Raw genomic sequence first — 18,984 nt, 5'->3', positions numbered from 1 at the left:
AGGGCTTTGAGGCCGGAAAGGGGTGCCAATTGCTCGCCCATGCCTGCACGGGTATGAAATGTGGCACAATGAACCAGGCTCCTCTCCTGCCCTGCCCCAGAGAGGAGGGTCAGAAGCAGCAGCATCTTGGCCCTTGCTTTTCTCCAGTCCCCTCCCAGCTGGTCAGAGGGGAGGCACCTACGGCCGGAAGAAGGGCAAGGGAAGTCAGAATTCACAGTTTGTTTGCTATAGAAAGTGCCTGGGATCAGTCCTTGGCTGCTTCTGCCTCCAAGGGATCCACCTCAAACCAACTGAGAAGGGACAGAAACTGGGATGAGGGTAGGAAGGTCCTTGGCAGGTAGCCCAGAGAGACTGACTGCAGGCGTGTGTGTGTGTGTGTGTGTGTGTGTGTGTGTGTGTGTGTGTGTGTGTGTGTGTGTGTGTGTGTGTGTGTGTGTGTGTGTGTGTGTGTGTGTGTGTGTGTGTGTGTGTGTGTGTGTGTGTGTAGCCCAGAGAGACTGACTGCAGGCGTGTGTGTGTGTGTGTGTGTGTGTGTGTGTGTGTGTGTGTGTGTGTGTGTGTGTGTGTGTGTGTGTAGCCCAGAGAGACTGACTGCAGGCGTGTGTGTGTGTGTGTGTGTGTGTGTGTGTGTGTGTGTGTGTGTGTAGCCCAGAGAGACTGACTGCAGGCGTGTGTGTGTGTGTGTGTGTGTGTGTGTGTGTGTGTGTGTGTGTGTGTGTGTGTGTGTGTGTGTGTGTGTAGCCCAGAGAGACTGACTGCAGGCGTGTGTGTGTATGTGTGTGTGTGCGCGTGTGTGTGCGTGTGTGTGTAAAATCCCCAGAGGCCCTCGGGATACTGCAATGCGTGCAGCTGGCTGCTGGCAGGCTGGCCTCAGAATCTGAGCAAAGGCCCAGACATCACAAGATGTAGTCCTGCCCCTCAGTCCGTAACTGTGGAAACTGGGCTCACTTGGCCATGACAGGGCCCACGCAGGAATCTTGGGGTCTCGTGCCTGTCTCCCTGAGCCACTGAAACCATGTGGAAAGGCTCACCTTTTTGGCAAATGTCTGTGGCAAAGCCAGGGGAGATGAGAGACCGTGGAGTGCCAGCCTCCGCCAGGTAGCTCAGCTCTGGGGAGACACTCCTGCTCTCCTCTCAGACACTGCCTGAGGCTCTGGGGGTGGGCAGTGAAGAACCTCGCCCATGAAAAATCAAAACACAGAGAATTTATCATATAATACTCTCTCCTCGTCTGGACGGGCTTGGTCTCTCTCCTGGGGCCTCCTTCCAACAGGTGGTGGAGAAAAGGGTAAGAGGGCAAAGCGGGGTCAAGGGAATTGAACTAGGACTGGCGTGACCAGGGAGCAAGGAGCCTGTGGGCTGCTGGACAGAACCGGCTTCTGGGGAGCCAGATGCACAGACCGGCTGTGACCCTGACTTTCACATTGATGGGTGAATGGCTGGTGGGAGGTAATGAAATCTTGTGGAGGAGGAAGCTGGAGGAGACAGGTGAAGCCGCTTGGAGTGTCAGTCCCTGGTGTTTGCCCCTCTCCCTGGGGGCCAGCCAGGGACTTCCCAGGCCAGGAAGGCCAAAGTACTTGTGCTGCCTGGGCCCCCACCTGCTGGCACACAAGTCCACGCTCAGTCCATTTTCCTTCCTGTGCCCTTGGCCTCTGAGGGTAAGGGCGGTTAGGAGGGGCTGGCACCTGGGAATCCGCTAGTCCTCTGCCAGTCCCCCACGCCCCAGGGTCAGAGCTGAGATACCAGAGTCAGTGCGATGGTCCTGTCCATTCCAGTGAGAAGGAGGGTGTGGCTGGGGGGGCTGCACGTCACACCCCAGGCCCACCCCCAGAGTAGGGTAGGTGGGTATGGGACAGGAAGAGATTAGGGTCTGTCTCCAGAGAAGTCCTTGCAGCGAGGAGGCCCCCCAGGGTCAGCTGTTCCAGGCGCAGGCCTTGCATTGAGTCAGGTCATGTAGCGGGTGATGGCACGAAGGGCATAGAGCAGGGCGGCTTGCATGCGGGCCTCCAGCAGTAGCAAGTTCACGTGGACCTGGGGGCACAGACGAGGGCTTGCTGGCAACTGATGTCACTTCTCACCATCCCCTTCCCTCCCAGAGTGCCGTCATCCCTGACCACCCATTTCATCCTTCCCTTTCCTAAGGCTCTGAGTAACGGTGCAAGGACTGTGGGAGAATTTCAAGCACATTGATCCCAGTCATGACTAATCTCGTTATCCCCCAAAGCTAAAAAATACAGCTACCTCTGAGCATTTATTTGGGATCAGAGGTTTACCTTCATTTTCTCACTTCATCCTCCCAACAACCTTGAAATGCAGGCAGTTTTTAATTTTTATTGTCAAGAAAACAAGCTCAGAGAGGCAAAATGACCTGCCCAAGGTCACACAGCTCCCAAGTGATAGTGTTATGATTTGAACCCAGGTCCTTCCGGCGGCCACTGAGGACACCCATTTTACAGGTGAGTAAACGGGCTTCCCAGCGGGCGCTCATGGTAAAGAGCCTGCCTGCCGATGCAGGAGACATGAAGAGAGGCAGGTTGGATCCCTGGGTCAGGACCTCACTGGGTCCCGAGCCCTCGCCTCCTCCACAGGCTTCCATCCTGTTCCTCCCCCGCAAGCCGCACCTTCTCTGAGTGGCGGAAGTGCCTCCAGAAGTGGTTGTACATTCTTCGGGTGGTCTTCTCCGGATAGCAGGCCACCGTCTTGATATAGACCTTGAGGTTCCGCTCCAGGAGCTGGTTCACCTCCCCGTAGTCATAGTCATCATATCTGAATGGAAAGACCCAGAAAGAATCACTCACACCTCTGCTCCCACAGAGCTCCTCTCCCCCAGCCCCACCCTGCAGAAGGGGGAACAGAGAGCGGCAAGAAAAGGCAGAAGGTAGGAAGCAGCTAGAAGCTTGGTTCCTCTTAGAAAAGCAGCTAATATCATATATCACAGGGCATTGGACTTGCAAGGGAATGCACAGAGGCTGAGCACGCTGCACTGACCATGTGAACATATCCTCAAAAGTTCAGTACAGGACTGGATACAAAACTATTGTATACAACGTACTGTACTCATCAGTCTCATTTTATAGATGAAATGGAGGTTCAGAGACGTGAAGTCCCAGGTCACACAGCTGGGAATGGAATTCAAACCCAGCTCTGCCTGCCTCTACTTTACAGCTAAGGCCATGCATGGCAGATGGGGCAGGAGATCAGTGTGAATATTTACCCTGGAGAAGGAAGAGGGAAAGGGAAAAAGAAATTGGTAGTCATTTTACTGATGGGCAAACTGAGGCCTATGGAAGGCAATCAGCTTGTTCAAAGTCAAAGAGCAAGTTGGTGACAAGTCTAGAAGCTATTATGTCCCTCCCCAGTCCAGTGAGCCGGTGAGTCATCACAGATCAGCGTGGATGAGGAAGACTGGTTTTAGACTAGAGGGCAGATTGGGTAAACAAAGGTTTAGGAGCGAGGGCCATGTTGCATAGTGGAGCATCCTTGACCTGGAAGCCTGGCAGCAAGGGAGGTCACAGTGGCCACATATACATCCTAAGATGCCCATCCATCCTTGGCCTCCCCTGGATTAGAAACTTGTCAATGAGGTTGGCCAGTGGGAGACTGGTCAATTAAGCACAGCTCAACCCACGCAGTGAAATGTGATCTACAGCTAGTAACACACAGAAATGCACATTTTCTCCAAGGAATGTGCACCTTTTCAAAACTTTGGGGATTTCTGTTTTTTGTTTCTGTTGTTTTTTGATACTTAGAATAAACTGTTAAACTAGAAAAGCAAGGAAAAAATCATGTTCATTAAAATATGCTCTCACTTGATTAAACTGAGTAAAATAAATGAGTAGACAAGAAAGTCTTATTTTTGTAAAATTATCTATGATTGAGTATTTGTGCATGGAAAGAAAAGACAGGAAGGAAATATTGGGTTAGTCAAAAAATGCATTCAGGTTTTTCCATAAGATGTTAACGGAAAAACCCAAATGAACTTTTTGACCAAGCCAATACCTGACAATAGTAAGAACAGGTGGGATCATGAATGATTTTTATTCTCTTCTTTTTGTTATCTCTTTTTCCTTACAGTTACTAAAAACTGAATTTCACCATTGGGCATTTCTGTTGTTTTTCTTTATTATGAGAGAAGAACTGCTACTTGGAATGGAAATACAAACATTACTCTCTTTGTATGTATATATATGTGTATGTATGTAAGTATACTTGTGTGTGTGTGTGTGTATAATCTCCCTAGTTATTTCTGGGGGTGGAACTAAAGACTTTCAAAAACTAAGCATGGCTATTATCTTTTATAATCAGCCAAGAAATACATTTGCTTTGAAGAACAGTATAGGCAGGAAGAAAGAGAAAGAAAAACAAAGAAAAAGGAAACAATTGTGAGCTCAGATGGAGGGCTTGTGGTACACCATGACTGGATGAGGGGACTTGCACTCACCTGATGCCAAAGACGCAGTGGATGTAATTCCAGATGGCCCTGCGGAGCATGGAAGTGTCTACTCCACTGTGCATGGCGATGGTGTTGTAGGTGAGGCTATAGGCTGCCTGGAACTTCTCATCCAGCAGCTGTCCACCCTCAGGGTAGAGCCGCTGGATCAGTGAGTAGCCATGGTCTTCCCAGGTATAATCCTGAGAAACATGGAAAGGAGTGGGTCAGTGAGCAGAATCCTTGGGGCCTGAGGCTGGCCAGAGGGACGCCATCTTCTGCAGCACAGCTGGGATCTCCATAATGCCTCTCTCCACCCCCGCAAATCTAACCCGCTGCTTGGTCTGGACCTGAGAAGCTGAGGAGGATGCAGCTTGGTGATGACTTCCTTCCTGCGGTCAGGATCCCCTGAGCTTAGGACCCAGCTGGGTCTTTTCACCTTCAGGGTCTCCCACTTCTTTCATGGAATCTTGAGGGAGAGAAGGTGCCCAAACTCTGATCACACAAACTACCCATTTCTGCTTGTTTGTAAAGCAATGCTGGGGCTTCCCTGGAGTTTCAGTGGCTTAGAATCCACCTTCCAAGGCAGAAGACATGGGTTCCATCCCTAGTCTGGGAAGATCCCACATGCTGTGGGTCAACCAAGCCCCTGAACCACAATTACTGAGCCTGTGCTCGGCAGTGAGAAGCCCTTACACCGCAACAGAGAAGCACCTGCTCACCACAACTAAAGAAAGCATGTACACAGCAGTGAAGACCCAGAGCAGTCCAAAAAAATACTAACTAATTAATTTTAAAAAAGCAATGCTAAGATCAGTAGGGAGAGCCTACCTGGGCACGGAAGGTGGGAGGTGCCTGAGTCCCCCGCCGGGTAAAGTCCTCATATCCGAAAGTGGGGTCTTCCACGAAGCACAGCATATCTGGGTTTGCAGAGGGCTCCAGGATGTCCGCTGAGGATGTCAGAAAGAGGTCACAGTGAGGCCAAGGCATGGAGCACAGAGGCCTCCACTCCCCATTAATCATCAATGGGGAGAGGGTGCTGGGGAACGTGGAATAGAGGGCCCAAGAAAGCCCCTCGCCACAGTGAGTGGAACCAGGACTTCGGCAGGAGGGCCTGGGGGAGGGGGTAACTCAGGTCCGCGGTCCAGGGGCTAAGGCCCCCAGTAATAACAATAGCAATCCTAACAACAGTGGCTACTTATGGAGCCACTTACCCTGGGCCAGGCTCTGTGCTCAGCGCTTTGCTTCTGTTGTCTCATTTCCCCTACACACGAATCCCTCACGGGGGAGGAGGCTGGGACCTGAGACAGCAAGCGACTTATCAGCGGTCACACTGCCAGAAAAGCTACCAGGGGACTTCCCTGGTGGCCCAGAGGTTGAGAATCTGCCTTTCCTGGGCTCCATGCCTGGTCAGGGAACTAAGACCCCTAAGATCCTGCATGCTACATGGCCTGGCCAAAAAGAAAGAAGAAAGGCTAGCAGGCCTGACCCCAGAGCCCATGCTCAGAACTTCTTGGAAGTGGTGGCTGGGATGCAGCTACCGAGGTGCAGTAACATGAAGATGCCAGCTTCCCAGCAGAGAGGGTGCAAGGAGGGGGTGGCCCCTGAACTTGGATGCCCGGGACCCTGTACCTGAGGGGGTCACCAGCAGGCTCTCTGACTTCTCCAGCTCGAAGCGGCTCTCCATCTCCTCCTGCGAGGCGCCCTCGTCCCGCAGCAGGCTCTCCTGCAGCTGCCTCATGCGCTCCATCAGAGCTTCCACGTCGCGGGCAGCCTCAAAGCCCTGTAGGAATGACCCGGTGCTGACCATCCACCCCTTCTCCCTTGACCCCAGAAACCCCACACGTCTTTCTCACATGCCGGGCCTTCCTGGGTCATCATGAAGGCCCAGGGCCTCCTCTGAGCTGGACAGCTCACTTCCGGAAGTGATGTTTGAGCAGCTAGAGAACAGACAGGTCTTCTCTGAGGGTCAACTCCCCTCACAGGAAAGGGCTTTTTAAAGTATCTGTATTTTTAAAATACACACAACCAAGGCCACTTTACAGAATAAGAGGCAAACTTTGTATTGTTAAAGTGGTAAAAGTCAGCTACTTTAAGCCCACGGGGTTCCATGCTGAGGCCAGTCACGTGGTTATTTCACCTCAGGCTCGCAACCCTTTATGATGAGGGAGTCTTTATCCTCATCTTCCATATGAGGAAACTGAGTTTCAGAACCAAATGACTTAGGGCTTCCCAGGTGGTCCAGTGGTTAAGGATCCGCCTGCCAATGCAGGGTGCATGGGTTCGATTCTACATGCTACGGGGCAAGTAAGCCTGTGCACTACAACTCCTGAGCCAGCACCCTAGAGCCTGCGAACCGTGACAAAGAGTAGCCCCGCTGGCTGCAACTAAAGAAAGCCCGGGTACAGCAAGGAAGACCCGGTGCGGCCAAAAATAAATAAATACACCTTAAAAAAGTAAAAGACTTTTCTAAAGTCTCCCAGGGTGTGATAAGGAAGCAGCTGCAGACAGGGAGGCACTGTCTTCTACCCAAGGACCAGGGGCCCCCAGCTTCCTCTCCCATCAAGACTCAGGCCCCTGACTTACCCCAGAGTGGTTCAGCGAGTCCCTGCTGGGGGGCGTGCTCTGCTCACTGGGGGGCGAAGGGGCCTGGGGGGCGGGGCTGCCCTCAGGGTCCCCCTCAGGGAGGATGCCACAGCCGAACACGAAGGAGGCCAGTGAGTGGCAGTGTGTGAGCAGGACCAGGGCCTGGATGAGCTCAGCCAGGGACCAGCTGTGCTCGCCCGTCTTCAGCAAGGCCTGGAGAGAAAAGGCAAGGCCAGACTTGCTCAGTTGCTTTGCCCCGAGCTGCCGGCCAAGCCCCATCCCAGCCCCACGCTCCCCCAGGGACCCGCCTCCCTGCCCACCGCACCTGGATGTGCTCCTTGGTGATGAGCCACGGCCGATGGGCCAGCAGCTTGTTGATCTCACTGAGTTTGCGCAGTTTCTCAGGGGCGCGGTGGAGGCCAAGCAGCCACTCAGGGTCACCACCAGTCTGCAGGAACTCGGCCATGTGGGAGCCCACCAAGTAGGAACACTGGTGGCGGGCGGCAGCCTGGAGGCGGTGGACAGAGCCCAGGTCACCCTATCCTTCCTGTGCCCTGGTCAGGGTGGGCACCCCATGGAGGGAAACGTCACAAGCCTCACTGTTGCCTGAGAGGCAGGAAACTTAGGTTCTAACGCCAGCTTTGCCACTGGCTGGGTGGTCCTGAGTGAGACAGTGTCTTTTTGAATGGATAAATGTATATCTAAATCACTTTGCTGTACACTTAAAACTAAACCAACATTGTAAAGCAATGATCCTCTGACATAAAATAAAAATTAAATTGCCTACTTAAAAAAAAAAATGCCTCTCTTCAAAATCTAAAATTCGATGGATGGTCAGATAAAGCTAGGGCTCTGCTCTAAGCCGCCTCTTCTCCTGTTTATAGAATCAAGACCCCAGCAAAGAGATCTGAGGGCTGAACCCCACAATGAACCCACCCCTACGAAAGTCAGGCTCAGACCAGCTCACCATGATGGCGATGTAGTGGCGCCAGGAATTGGCCAGGGGCCCATCCGTGTGCAGCAACAGGTAGTGTAGGCGCCAGAAGCTGGTAAAGTAGTCGGGGTGCAGGCCCATCACCACGGCCAAGTTGTCCACCCGCCCCGAGGACATCAGTGCCTCCAGCCCCAGGTGCTGCTCGAGGCTCTCGGCTCCCTCCTGCAGGACCTGCCAAGCAAAGGTGAGGAAGGGTGACTCCCTAGTGCCCTCCCCACCAGAGAAACCAACATATTCATTGCCTGCGTTGTGATTTTAATAGCAAGAAACTGAAGACAACCACTATGTCCAACAAAAAGGAGATCAGGGGAGGAAAAGATATTTCATTAAGTGATTAATCAAATACTTATTGGACACTTTATGCAATGGTAGTCAATACTTATACAATGCTTGCAATGTGCCAAGTACTGTTCAAACACATTATATATATGAAATTAGAAACTTATTTTCTCCAAGTTTAGATAGAAAGACTCAGGCACAGAGATTAGAATACAGCTTCTCCTACTTTCATAGAGCTTTTTTTTTTTTTTTTTGGCCATGCCACGTGGCTTGTGGGATCTTAGTTCCCCAACCAGGGGTTGAACCTGGGCCCTTGGTAGTAATGGTGCAAAGCTGTGCTGTCATTGGAAGCAGATTCTAAACAGTTCACATTTCTTGAGTGCTTTCTCCACACCGGGTCTGAGTTTGGAGCTTTCCCTGTCTATATTATCTCATCAGTTCTTCCCAATTTCCTGTGAGGTGAATAGTATTATTTTCCACCACTGACACATGAGAGAATCAAGGTCCAGAGAGGTTTCATCGGCTTAAGGTTACAGATCTAATAAATGACAGAATCAGAATTTAATTCCCAATTAAGTTCAAAGACTATTTCTTTCCTTTATTACAGAGGAAGAGTAGTTATTTATCAATGAAAAAAAAAGATAAGAATATTTGAGTTTAACATTCTGGGCTACAGCAGGTGGTTGGTGCTTTCATCCATTTACAAAGGGTGAAAGAAACCGGAGAGTTTAGACATTTGTTAACAGCTCATTAACTATCTGGCCTACACATTTAGGACGGCAAGGAGGACAAGGAAATGTTTGTCTTTGTTCAATGAAGGCCAAAGGAAAAGAAGGAAACGATTATTTTTTAATTTGTTTGTGTGTGTGCTTTGAAGTTCTCCCCACCACAAACCCCCCACTGGAATGTCAGTTTTGTGAATGGCAAGGAGTTTTGTTTGTCTTGTTCTCATCTATATCCCCAGCACCTAGAACAGTGCCTGATAGATTAATCATTCAACAGACACCTGTTAAATAAGTGAATGCATGATCTGACTCAGTAGATGAAAGATGTCTCTGATGTATTATGTGAAATAACAAAACATAACAACCAAATGAAAAAAAAAAAAAAACTTCCCAAATGAACAAAAATAACAAAATCATGTTACAAACTATGACCTTGGCTCCAAATGAAAAGAAGTCTGGAAAACAGTGGCAAATGTTTAACAGTGATTATCTCAGTGGGGTTGGGATTACAAGAAACTAAAGTTTTCTGAAACACTGGAAATTTTAAAATAATGAACATCTATTACATGTGAAATTGGAAAAAAAAAACTTTAATACATGTACATTCAAGGGTGAGAAGATAACTACAGATAGTTCTGTCTTCTTAAGGAAAAACAAGTCTTGTTCTGGGAACCACAAGTTTGTTCATTACCTAGCTGTGTTATTAGCATTTTATCACTTGGAGCTTGTTTCTTCCCAGTAAAATGGGGCTGAGATGTCTGCTTGGAGCAGAGCTGTTTTGCGGATTAAATGAGTCAGCAACCTGAAGGGGTAGTTTCAAAGCTGCAATTTCAAGAGACCAGAAAACCCCTCCCACCCACTTAGTGCCCCATGTCCTTTCCTCCCAGGGACCAACGACAATCCTAACACCTTCCAAGCTTACCTCCTCCACTGGAATGAAGGCGCTGGGCCCTCGGGGGCCTCGCCGAACCCTGCTCTCCCTCTGCTCCTAGAAGGAAACACATCATGGTCAGTCAGAGGTGAAATGGAGGACTAAGAAGATAGTTCTCACTCCTGGAGGGGACACCGGAAGGGCCACACGAGGGGCTACACTGAGCTTTAATTTTATTTTTCAATATTTATTTATTTGAAAAAAAATTTATTTATTTGCCTGCACTGGGTCTCAGTTGAGGCACATGAGATTTTTGATCTTCGCTGTGCTATGTGGGGTCAGTTCCCTGACCAGGGATCGAACCTGGACCCCCTGCATTGGGAGTATGGGGTCTTAGCCACTGAAGCACCAGGGAAATCCCCACAGTGAGCTTTTAGAATCACCTTTCTGGTGCACCAGGAGTCAGGTGGAGACACAGACCAGGTTGGTGGATGGAGAAAGGGTAAATAAGCAAGAGAGCTCACCCCACAGGCTGAGTTCTTCTGGAACTGGGAAGGGACCCAGGAGTCCCACTACTGGGTTGCAGGGGCAGAGGCAAAGGAAATTATATAGCCACCGTGTTGCACTTTCCCAGGAGGCCACCTTTTGGTACCCATAGAGAACTTGTATGAGAACTTCCCTTGTTTGTATCCTGAAACCTGGTTACCAAGCCTCCTAGATTCCTATGATGTAGCTTTATTGTCATTTCTTCATCCATCACCACCTAGTAGACACCACGGCCCCCTGTCTGAACCACTACCCACTGCCTCACCAATGGCCTACCTGCCTCCACAGTCCTGGCCTCTTCTCCATCCTCTACCAAGATAACAGAATGAATGAATAAAGCATCCACCCCCAACCCCACCTCTGGGACCAGGAGCAGATCTAGTGAGTATATCACCCTGGTGGTCACTAAGGAGGGCAAACTTTCAATAGCCAGAGTAAACTTTCTCAAGTGCAAATCTCATCAACTGGCTTAAAATCCTGCCTCCACCTCCTATTGCCTTCCAGATAGTTAGTGGCTCGGATCCACCGCCCTCTCACTGGTCACACCTTTTGTAGAACTAACTCCATTTTCCTGAGCACCTTCTTCTGACCCTCATCTGTGACCCCACAATTCCCAGTGCTTTTGCTTCTGAAAGCATCACCTTCTAATTGTCTGATTTAGGTCTCCGTATTTCCAGATTACATTTTGTGAAGAGCAGGGCCAGGTAATTCACACTAGTCTGTGAACGAAGAAAGCAGAGCTACATGGAGGGCAACGCTGATGGCAGCAGCTGTATCTTGACGTGGGTGTAGGAGCCTCTATGGAAACCACATATTTTATTTACTCATTTATTTTGATACCTAGGTGGCAGGGGTTGGGGGGGGGTGTTATCTCAGCACTGGCTTTAGAAACAGTTTATCCAAACCAGAGTCATATCCTCACTGAACAGAGATGATGTCCTCCTAACTCACCCCTCCTCATTCAAATCTAGACTTAGTGTTAATCCCCAGGTGTCCAGAGACTAAGGATTATAAGTGAACCTTCTTTTTTACATAGCTAAAAGACACCCCCTCACACACACATGGGAAGGACTGAAGCTGAAGCTCCAATACTTTGGCCACCTAATGTAAAGAACTGACTTACTGGAAAAGACCCTGATGCTGGGAAAGATTGAAGGCGGAAAGAGAAGGGGACGACAGAGGACAAGATGGTTGGATGGCGTCACCGACTCAATGGACATGAGTTTGAGCAGGTTCCGGGAGTTGTGATGGACAGGGAGGCCTGATGTGCTTCAGTGCGTGGGGCTGCAAAGAGTTGGAGAGGACTGAGGGGCTGAACTGAAAAGCCCCCTGAGGGAGGCAGAGCTCTGGGGCTCTGAAAGATCACAAAGGAGAGAACAAGGGTACAAAAGTCCCCGGTATGAGTACCGATTCTGATGCCACTAACTTGTTGTGTGACTCCTAGAAAGTCACTGAGACCCTCTGAGCTTTAATCTTGGACAAAGAAGGCAGTGGGGCTGATGGCTTAGGTCCTTTGCAGCCCATGCTTCTGGGACCTGCCAGACCAGGCTGGTCCAAGTCTAGCTTAGAAACCAGCACAAGCCCCAAGCACTCCTGTTTCAGCTTTCCTCCTCCCTCACCAAAGAGAAAAAGCCTAACAGCTCTGTCTGGGAGATAAGGATTGCTGACTCCACAAACTGGGCCTCCCCCTCAGGCGACCTAAGGACAGACAGAAAACCACAGCCAGGTGTGGTGGGGAAGGGCAGGAAGGAACTGGGGGGGTCGGTGGTGGGGACAGGGAGGGCCCACCAGGATACTAGGTAGGGAGGGACAGAGAACAGTTTCAGGAAGCCCTTCAGAAAGCCCTTCTCTAAAGTCTGCACCAGGAGCTCTCAAAGGAAGAAACTGAGGCCTGTGGGTCTTTACATGATAGGTCCGGATCTACCAACGTTATCGGCCTCAGTGAAGATGATGGTAATGATTTCGACAATAAAGCAGAGTACACTTAAAAGATAGGGGCTCTTGACACAAACTGCCTGGGCTCAAGACAACTCCACCCCCTATTATCTGCTAGCAATGTGAGCCTCAGTTTCCTCTCTGAATTATGGGGTAATAATAGTACCTACCGGAGAAGGCAATGGCACTCCACTCCAGTACTCTTAGAAAATCCTATGGATGGAGGACCTTGGTGGGCTGCAGTCCATGGGGTCCCTACGAGTCGGACACGACTGGGCGACTTCACTTTCACTTTTACACATGGGAGAAGGAAATGGCAGCCCACTCCAGTGTTCTTGCCTGGAGAATCCCAGGGACGGGGGAGCCTGGTGGGCTGCCGTCTATGGGGTCGCACAGGGTCGGACACGACTGAAGCAACTTAGCGGCAGCAGCAGCAGCAATAGTACCTACTTTCACTGGGTAGTCATGAGGATTTAATGAGTACCTCTATCACAGCAAGCACTTAGCAAGTCAGCGATTATTAACTTCATTGTTATTTCAAACAAGGGCTTCTCAACCCAAGCTGTACAGGTAGAATCCCTTTGAGAAGCTTTTTTAAAAATACCAACGCCAAGGCCCAGCAATTTTAATTTAATTGGGTGGGGCCTGGCATAACTTGCCAGGGAGAGCCATTGTTTCACTCCATTCATTGATTGCTTTCTCAAGTATAAGGCCCTGTGCTAAGTGCCTTCCAGATAGAACCAGAATTAATCTGTTCATTCAAAAGAAAATTTTTTAAAATATTTATTTATTTGGGTGCACTGGGTCTTAGCTGCAGCATGAGGAATCTTTAGTTGTGGCATGTGGGATCTAGTTCCCTAACCAGGGGAATCAAACCAGGGCCCTCTGCATCAAGAGCATGGAGTCTTAGCCCCTGGACCACTAGGGAAGTCCCTTGACAAATATTTTTGATGACTACATTGTAGGCAGCAAGAGTACTGGAGTGAAAAGACAAAATCTTAGTCTTCCTAGAATTTACAAAGGAGAAAGACAAAGAAATGATGAATAGGATTTCAAGTCACAGATTCCATAGAGTAAGAGAGTGTATAATGGGGTGGAGAAGTATGTGCAGTATTTCAGTCCTAGACAGGGGAAGCCACTGAGGAGACAACCTTTAAGTTGGTATCTAAATATCAAATATGTAAATGAGTTGATGGGCCTGTAAAGGACCTATAGAGATCTAGGGAACCAGCATTCCAGGCAAAGGTAGCGGAAGGTTTAAAGCCCTGAGGGCAAGACTGAGTAGATTCTAATCCAGAGTTCCAATACCCTGCATGCTTCCCCAACTCAGACACCCAAAACCTGAGAGGAAGTGGACAGAGCAGGGGCCACCGCCAAGAAATGACACCTCCAAACCAGCCCTCCCCTATTTCCTGGGGTAGGAAGTCAATAATAATGGTAGGTAACAACACTGATTGTCATGGGCTAAACCTTTATTTCATGTGCACTTGAAGAGTTCCCATTTTACAGATGGGGAATAAGGTTCAGAGAGGTCAGGTCACTCAGCCAGGAAAGAGGTAGCAGGGTTAGGAAACAAATCAGACATCCTCAACTGCAGAAATGATTCCCATTCTGTAAACTTCTCAAGGTCTCAGTGGTCCCAAGGCTTTGCCTCTGGGGTTCACCAGGAGTGAGATGCTCCTCCTCCCTGTCCACATTTCCAGGGGCTCTGCTGCCCCAATAACAGCCCTTGTCATCCTGCGTTGTTTCTTACCTTGAGAGCACACCCTGGATCAAGTTCCCTGTTGTGACCCCAGTACTTAGCACAGCAAGTCCAATAAAACTTTCTGTAATGATGAATATTGTTTATCTGCACTGTCCAATAAAGATGGTAGCCCCAAGTCACTTCCTTGGTGGCTTCTGTGGTAGCTCAGATGGTAAAGAATCTGCCTATAATGCAGGAGACCTGAGTTCAATCCCTGGGTTGGGAAAATCCCCTGGAATAGGAACAACTACCCACTCCTGTATGTTTGCCTGTATAATCCCGTGGACAGAGGAGCCTGGTGGTTTACAGTCCATGGGTGTGCAAAGAGTTGGACACAACTGAGCGACTAACACTTTCACACACAGTGGCTGAGCATTTGAAATGTGACGAGTGCAGCTAAAAAACTGTTTTAAATTCAATAAAATCTAATTTATCTAAATTTAAATAGCCACATGTGGCTCAGGATACACATTCACACACCTGATAAAGGCAAGATCCCTTCCTTGATTATATGGATGAAGAGTGGGGCAGGTGACCCACCCAAGGCAACATAGCTAGGGCGGGGCAGAGGAAAAACCAATGAGTTTCAGCTGAGAGGACCACCCAGGGCAGCGAGAACACCGAGGTCAGTTAGCTGGGTGGCCACTCAACTGAGAAGGCATCAGGATGGTTGTAAGGAGAGGATCAATCACCTCAGCACTCCGCGCCTGGCTCTGATTTACGCGTCTACTCACAATTCCCTTTCATATTAACTCTGACACTAGCACACTGGTTGCATTTAATCTTCAATCAGTTCGGGGGTGGAAGTAGGGGTCTCTTCTGCACACAAGGAAAGATTGAGGTTCCAAAGGTTAAGCCACAGTTGACAAGTGGCCAACTCAAGATTTGAATTCAGCTCAGTCTCGCTTGCAAGGGTTCTGTCCGCCACCCCAATCAACCTCAGCCTTTATTCCTGGTAGGCCTGCCATCTCCAGGACTCAGTTACAGACTCCTTCAAGGTTACTCTGCCAGCTGGGCATGGGTAGAGACTCCCCTCCCTGTGGGCTGCTGAATTCAAGATACTTGCCTGGGTTTACACCTGAGAGGGAGTCAGAATCCTCCTTTGGGAGAGGCATTGTGTGAGTGATGCCATAAACTCATCTTCCCACCATGATCTGGCTGATTTCTCACAACCACCTGGAGGGAAATAGGTCTTCTTATCCCTTCTTCAATCCTAAAGGAAATCAGTCCTGAATATTCATTGGAAGGACTGATGCTGAAGCTGAAGCTCCAATTCTTTGGCCACCTGATGCAAAGAGCCAACTCATTGGAGAAGACCCTGATGCTGGGAAAGATTGAAGGCACAAGGAGAAGGGGATGACAGAGGATGAGATGATTGGATGGCATCACTGACTCCATGGACATGAATTTGAGCAAGCTCTGGGAGTTGGTGATGGACAGGGAAGCCTGGTGTGCTACGGTCCATGGGGTCGCAAAGAGTCAGACACGACTGAGCGACTGAACTGAACTGATCCCTTCTTCAGAGGCAGCTCACTGAGGCTCTTTCAGAGACCTGTTCCAGACAGGCAAGCTCAGATCTGACTTCAAAGTCTGTGCACAGTTCACAAGGCTCAGCTAAGCCAACAAGGGCAAATAGTTACGAGCATTTATTAGGTGCTAAGAACAGTGCTGGTGATGGGGCCTACAGTGTTTCCAGTCTAGCAAGGTACACAGACAAGAAATGCCTGATTACACAACTGCTACACTGTAACTGGGATAACAGCTCTTGCAATGGAGAAGGGGGACAGGAAGCAGGTATGCAGAGGTGGGGAAGGAAAGACTTTCCTTGAAGCAGTGATGTTTCAAGAGCTCAGGAGGGCTCTGAGAACACACTACCAGTACTGGAATGAAGTGTCTGAAGGCCTTGACTTGGTGAAAGGGTGTGTGTCCCAGCATGAGAGCTGAGGGGACTGTACATTCCTTGTATGTACGTGTATGTACTTGTCCAGCTTCCCTTAGGGCTTGGGCACAGGGCTCTGTAAGTTCAGCACCCTACTGTCTTCTAAAAGATTCTGCTTAAAACAGACATCTTCCCAAAGTCCTCTTTTCCTGAGAGAGAAGAATATGTAGAAAGGGGTCTGACATTACCAATTCCCCCAACCCCTTCTGCTGTTGACAGCTAGCAAGCTTCCATCTAAAGGCCCCGCCCTCAGAGTCTGCCCAGTCCACCTGGAGCTCGCTTTTCTCCCCATATCACTTCCCAGACGCTGTCCCAAAGAGAGATGAGCCAACATTCGCCTCGGGCAGGAGTGGCGGGTTCAGACACCCCCTTGCAAGAGACACTCTGGGGAAGGGGCAATACATGCTGTGGCCACATTCTAACAATACCTAGCGTGTTTGACGCAGGACTTAGTTGCTATGCTCCAGGCACTGAGCACTGGCCTTTGCATGTCTCCTCAGTTACCTCTCCCAACAATCCCTCGGAGACAGAGCCAGACCCCGACGTAAGGAAGTTGCTGATCAGAGAAGGGATCCCTTGGCCAAGGTCACAGAGCAAGAAAGTAGGAGGGCTGGGGGACATGAACCTGGAGCAAGTCTGCTCTAGTGCTCAGGTGCTCTCAATAAAGAAAATTATTTCCTTTCTTTTTTTTTTTTTCCCCCACAAAGAAGGAAACTGACTCAGAGAGTAAGATGACTTGGTCAAAGTCACACAGCTGAGAAGAGGCAGGAGCAGTTTTCCTTCCTCCACTTGGGCTCCTAAACCATGACAGGGGAGGGTGACAAGCTAACAGAAAACTGAGGACCCCCAGAAACCAAGCTGCTCAGCAAAGTGCAGCCATTTATTCCTAGGATCACAGGTCTAGCACAGGTCTGACTCCCAATCCCAGTAAGACACTTGCACCAGGCTCCAGGCCTGGAAACCAAAGAAACAAGCAAAACTCCCTGCTGAGCCAACCACACTGGGAAATCTTACAGACACCACAGCCAGAGAATGAGCTGCTCTGCAGGGGGAGCCAAGGAAGCCTCTCCACAGCCCCTCCCGGGCCTCAATTTCCTCATCCCCTAGATGAGCGGCAACAGTATAGCTCAAATTCTGCTAGTTTAAGTCCTGAGGACTCAGAGAAAAGGCAGAACCGGAGCCTGCCATCCAGTAGGTGCGTAATAAACAAGATGACCATGGTCCGTGGTGGTGGTAATGAGGCAGGGGGGTGTCAGATAGGGTGCAGCCGTATTCCCAGCCTCACTGTAAAGACAGTGTCTGCAGAACAAACTTCTGGGACGTCAGACCAGTTAGTAGAGCACAGCCAAATCGGCGCTTGGCTTCGGTAGCCGCGGCCAGGATTTTTCCCCTCTGTGAGCTTTCACCGCGGCATACCCGTCAGTCCACCAAGGCCCCGGAGCTCCCGCGCCCCCAATCCGAATCGGGGGCGCAGGTGGCGGCGAGGGACGGGGTCGACCTTCGTGGGCCAGCCTCACGTACTCCCATCACCGAGCGGGGGCACTGGAGCCGGGTACACATCCTACCTAGAAACGGCTCCTCAAGCCCCAGCCTAGAGGAAGGGATCTGCGGAAGGGGGCGGCGAGGAGGAGTGGTCCGGCCGCTGCGCCGGGATTTGCCTGGACTTGAACACTCCCTAGACGAGGGCCCAAACCCAAGATAACCTCGAGAAGGCGCCCCTCTCTTTGGCCCGGAGTCTGAGGGAGCCGCGGAGGGCTCTACAATCCTACCCCCGCCCCCCGCCCCGGTGAGGGGGCAGGAGGCGGAGGCTGAGGGGGCCGAGGCTGCCGGTTGATGCAACCCCACTCCGGGTTACGCGCTCCATTCCCCCTCCTCCAGCCGAGGGGGCGGCTCACAGACTCAGCTCGCAACAACCCGAAGCTTGGACGCGGCTCTGGGTTCGAGGGAAGAGTGGCGTCGCTCGGCCGCTGCTTACCTCTCCGGCCCCGGGCAGGTAGCCCTTCAGCTCCGCGCGGCACTCGGAGTCCGCAACGATCATGGTGTGCGCCAGGACCCAGACGCGGCTCGGCGACCGCCCGTGCACCCGAGGGGCTTTCAGACAGACGCGCGCAGGAAGCCGGGACTGGGGGCCGCTGGGGGAGCTTCTAGAGCCCCCGGGAGTGTCTCTCGGGGTTCCAGAACGCTCCGAAAGACCAGGATCCGGGAACGGCCGCCGCTGCGCTGGACTCTCCGCTTGTCTGGCTTCTGGAGGGGTGAATGGCCTCGGGATTGGCCGCGGCGCAGGGATTTTCGCGGCGCAGGGATTTTCACGGTCCGGAGCTCCTCGGGACTCCGAAGTAGCCAGCGCTGCTAGCGAGCCCAGCGCTCCTCAGCATCTCCGCCTCGGAACTGCCAGCGCTTGCCGGGCTCTGACACCAGCAGAACCGCTCTGCCCGCTGCGGTCCCTGGGGAAGGGCGGGGACACAAAAACCCCCGCGCCGCAGCCAATCAGATGCCTGTTTCCCGGGGAGGCGGGGGAACACCGCCCTCAGGAGCCTGGGGCTCAGCCAATCGGCACCGGGAAGTGCCCGGGGAATTCTGGGAGCTGTAGTCAGTCTCCGACGAATGCTGCAAACTTTTGCAAGAGGGTTTAGTCAGAATGTTGGCAATACCAGATGAGAGTGACAGCCCCGCAGAGTCACTAAAGCTGCATGATGAAACGGGACTTCACCGGGCTGGGACAGAGATACATGGGTGTGAAATCCCTCCCAAGTACGTTCTTCAGCTTTTCGGTTCCTGGAGCGACTGGTTCGGGTTAGGAGAGGTAGTGCTAATTACAGAGCTGACCGCCCGATCTTTGGGAGATCAGAGCACACAGCCCTGTTCTTCTGGCCTCCGGGAAGGCTCCACCTTAGAATGTACCAGACACAGGGAATCCAGCTTATTTGTGGAGTCTC

General features: G+C 50.9%; 1 protein-coding gene across 1 annotated transcript; it reads right to left on the bottom strand.

Moving 5' to 3' along the window:
- Positions 1-747: 747 nt before the first annotated feature.
- On the bottom strand, positions 748-18,308 carry SESN2 (sestrin 2). Its single transcript, XM_043909446.1, has 10 exons — positions 18,024-18,308; positions 9,936-10,001; positions 7,983-8,180; positions 7,341-7,523; positions 7,016-7,228; positions 6,062-6,212; positions 5,261-5,379; positions 4,442-4,632; positions 2,622-2,766; positions 748-2,031 (listed from the first exon to the last, which is right to left on the bottom strand). The coding sequence occupies exons 1-10, from the start codon at positions 18,084-18,086 to the stop codon at positions 1,945-1,947; spliced, it is 1,416 nt and encodes a 471-aa protein (XP_043765381.1). The 5' UTR covers positions 18,087-18,308; the 3' UTR covers positions 748-1,944.
- Positions 18,309-18,984: the final 676 nt, after the last annotated feature.

This window comes from Cervus elaphus, chromosome 8, assembly GCF_910594005.1.
Source record: "Cervus elaphus chromosome 8, mCerEla1.1, whole genome shotgun sequence".
Lineage (NCBI taxonomy): Eukaryota > Metazoa > Chordata > Mammalia > Artiodactyla > Cervidae > Cervus > Cervus elaphus.
Note: the sequence above shows the minus strand (reverse complement) of the source record. Positions and strands in the feature narration are given on the sequence as shown.

Bases quoted from the DNA above. Each gene is read 5' to 3' on its own strand.
- SESN2 (XM_043909446.1), bottom strand. From the start codon at position 18,086: ATGATCGTTGCGGACTCCGAGTGCCGCGCGGAGCTGAAGGGCTACCTG. The intron at 8,181-9,935 runs GTAAGCTTGGAA...TTTGCTTGGCAG, and splicing joins CCTTCATTCCAGTGGAGGAG to GTCCTGCAGGAGGGAGCCGA. The intron at 6,213-7,015 runs GTAAGTCAGGGG...TCATTCCTACAG, and splicing joins ACTCGCTGAACCACTCTGGG to GGCTTTGAGGCTGCCCGCGA.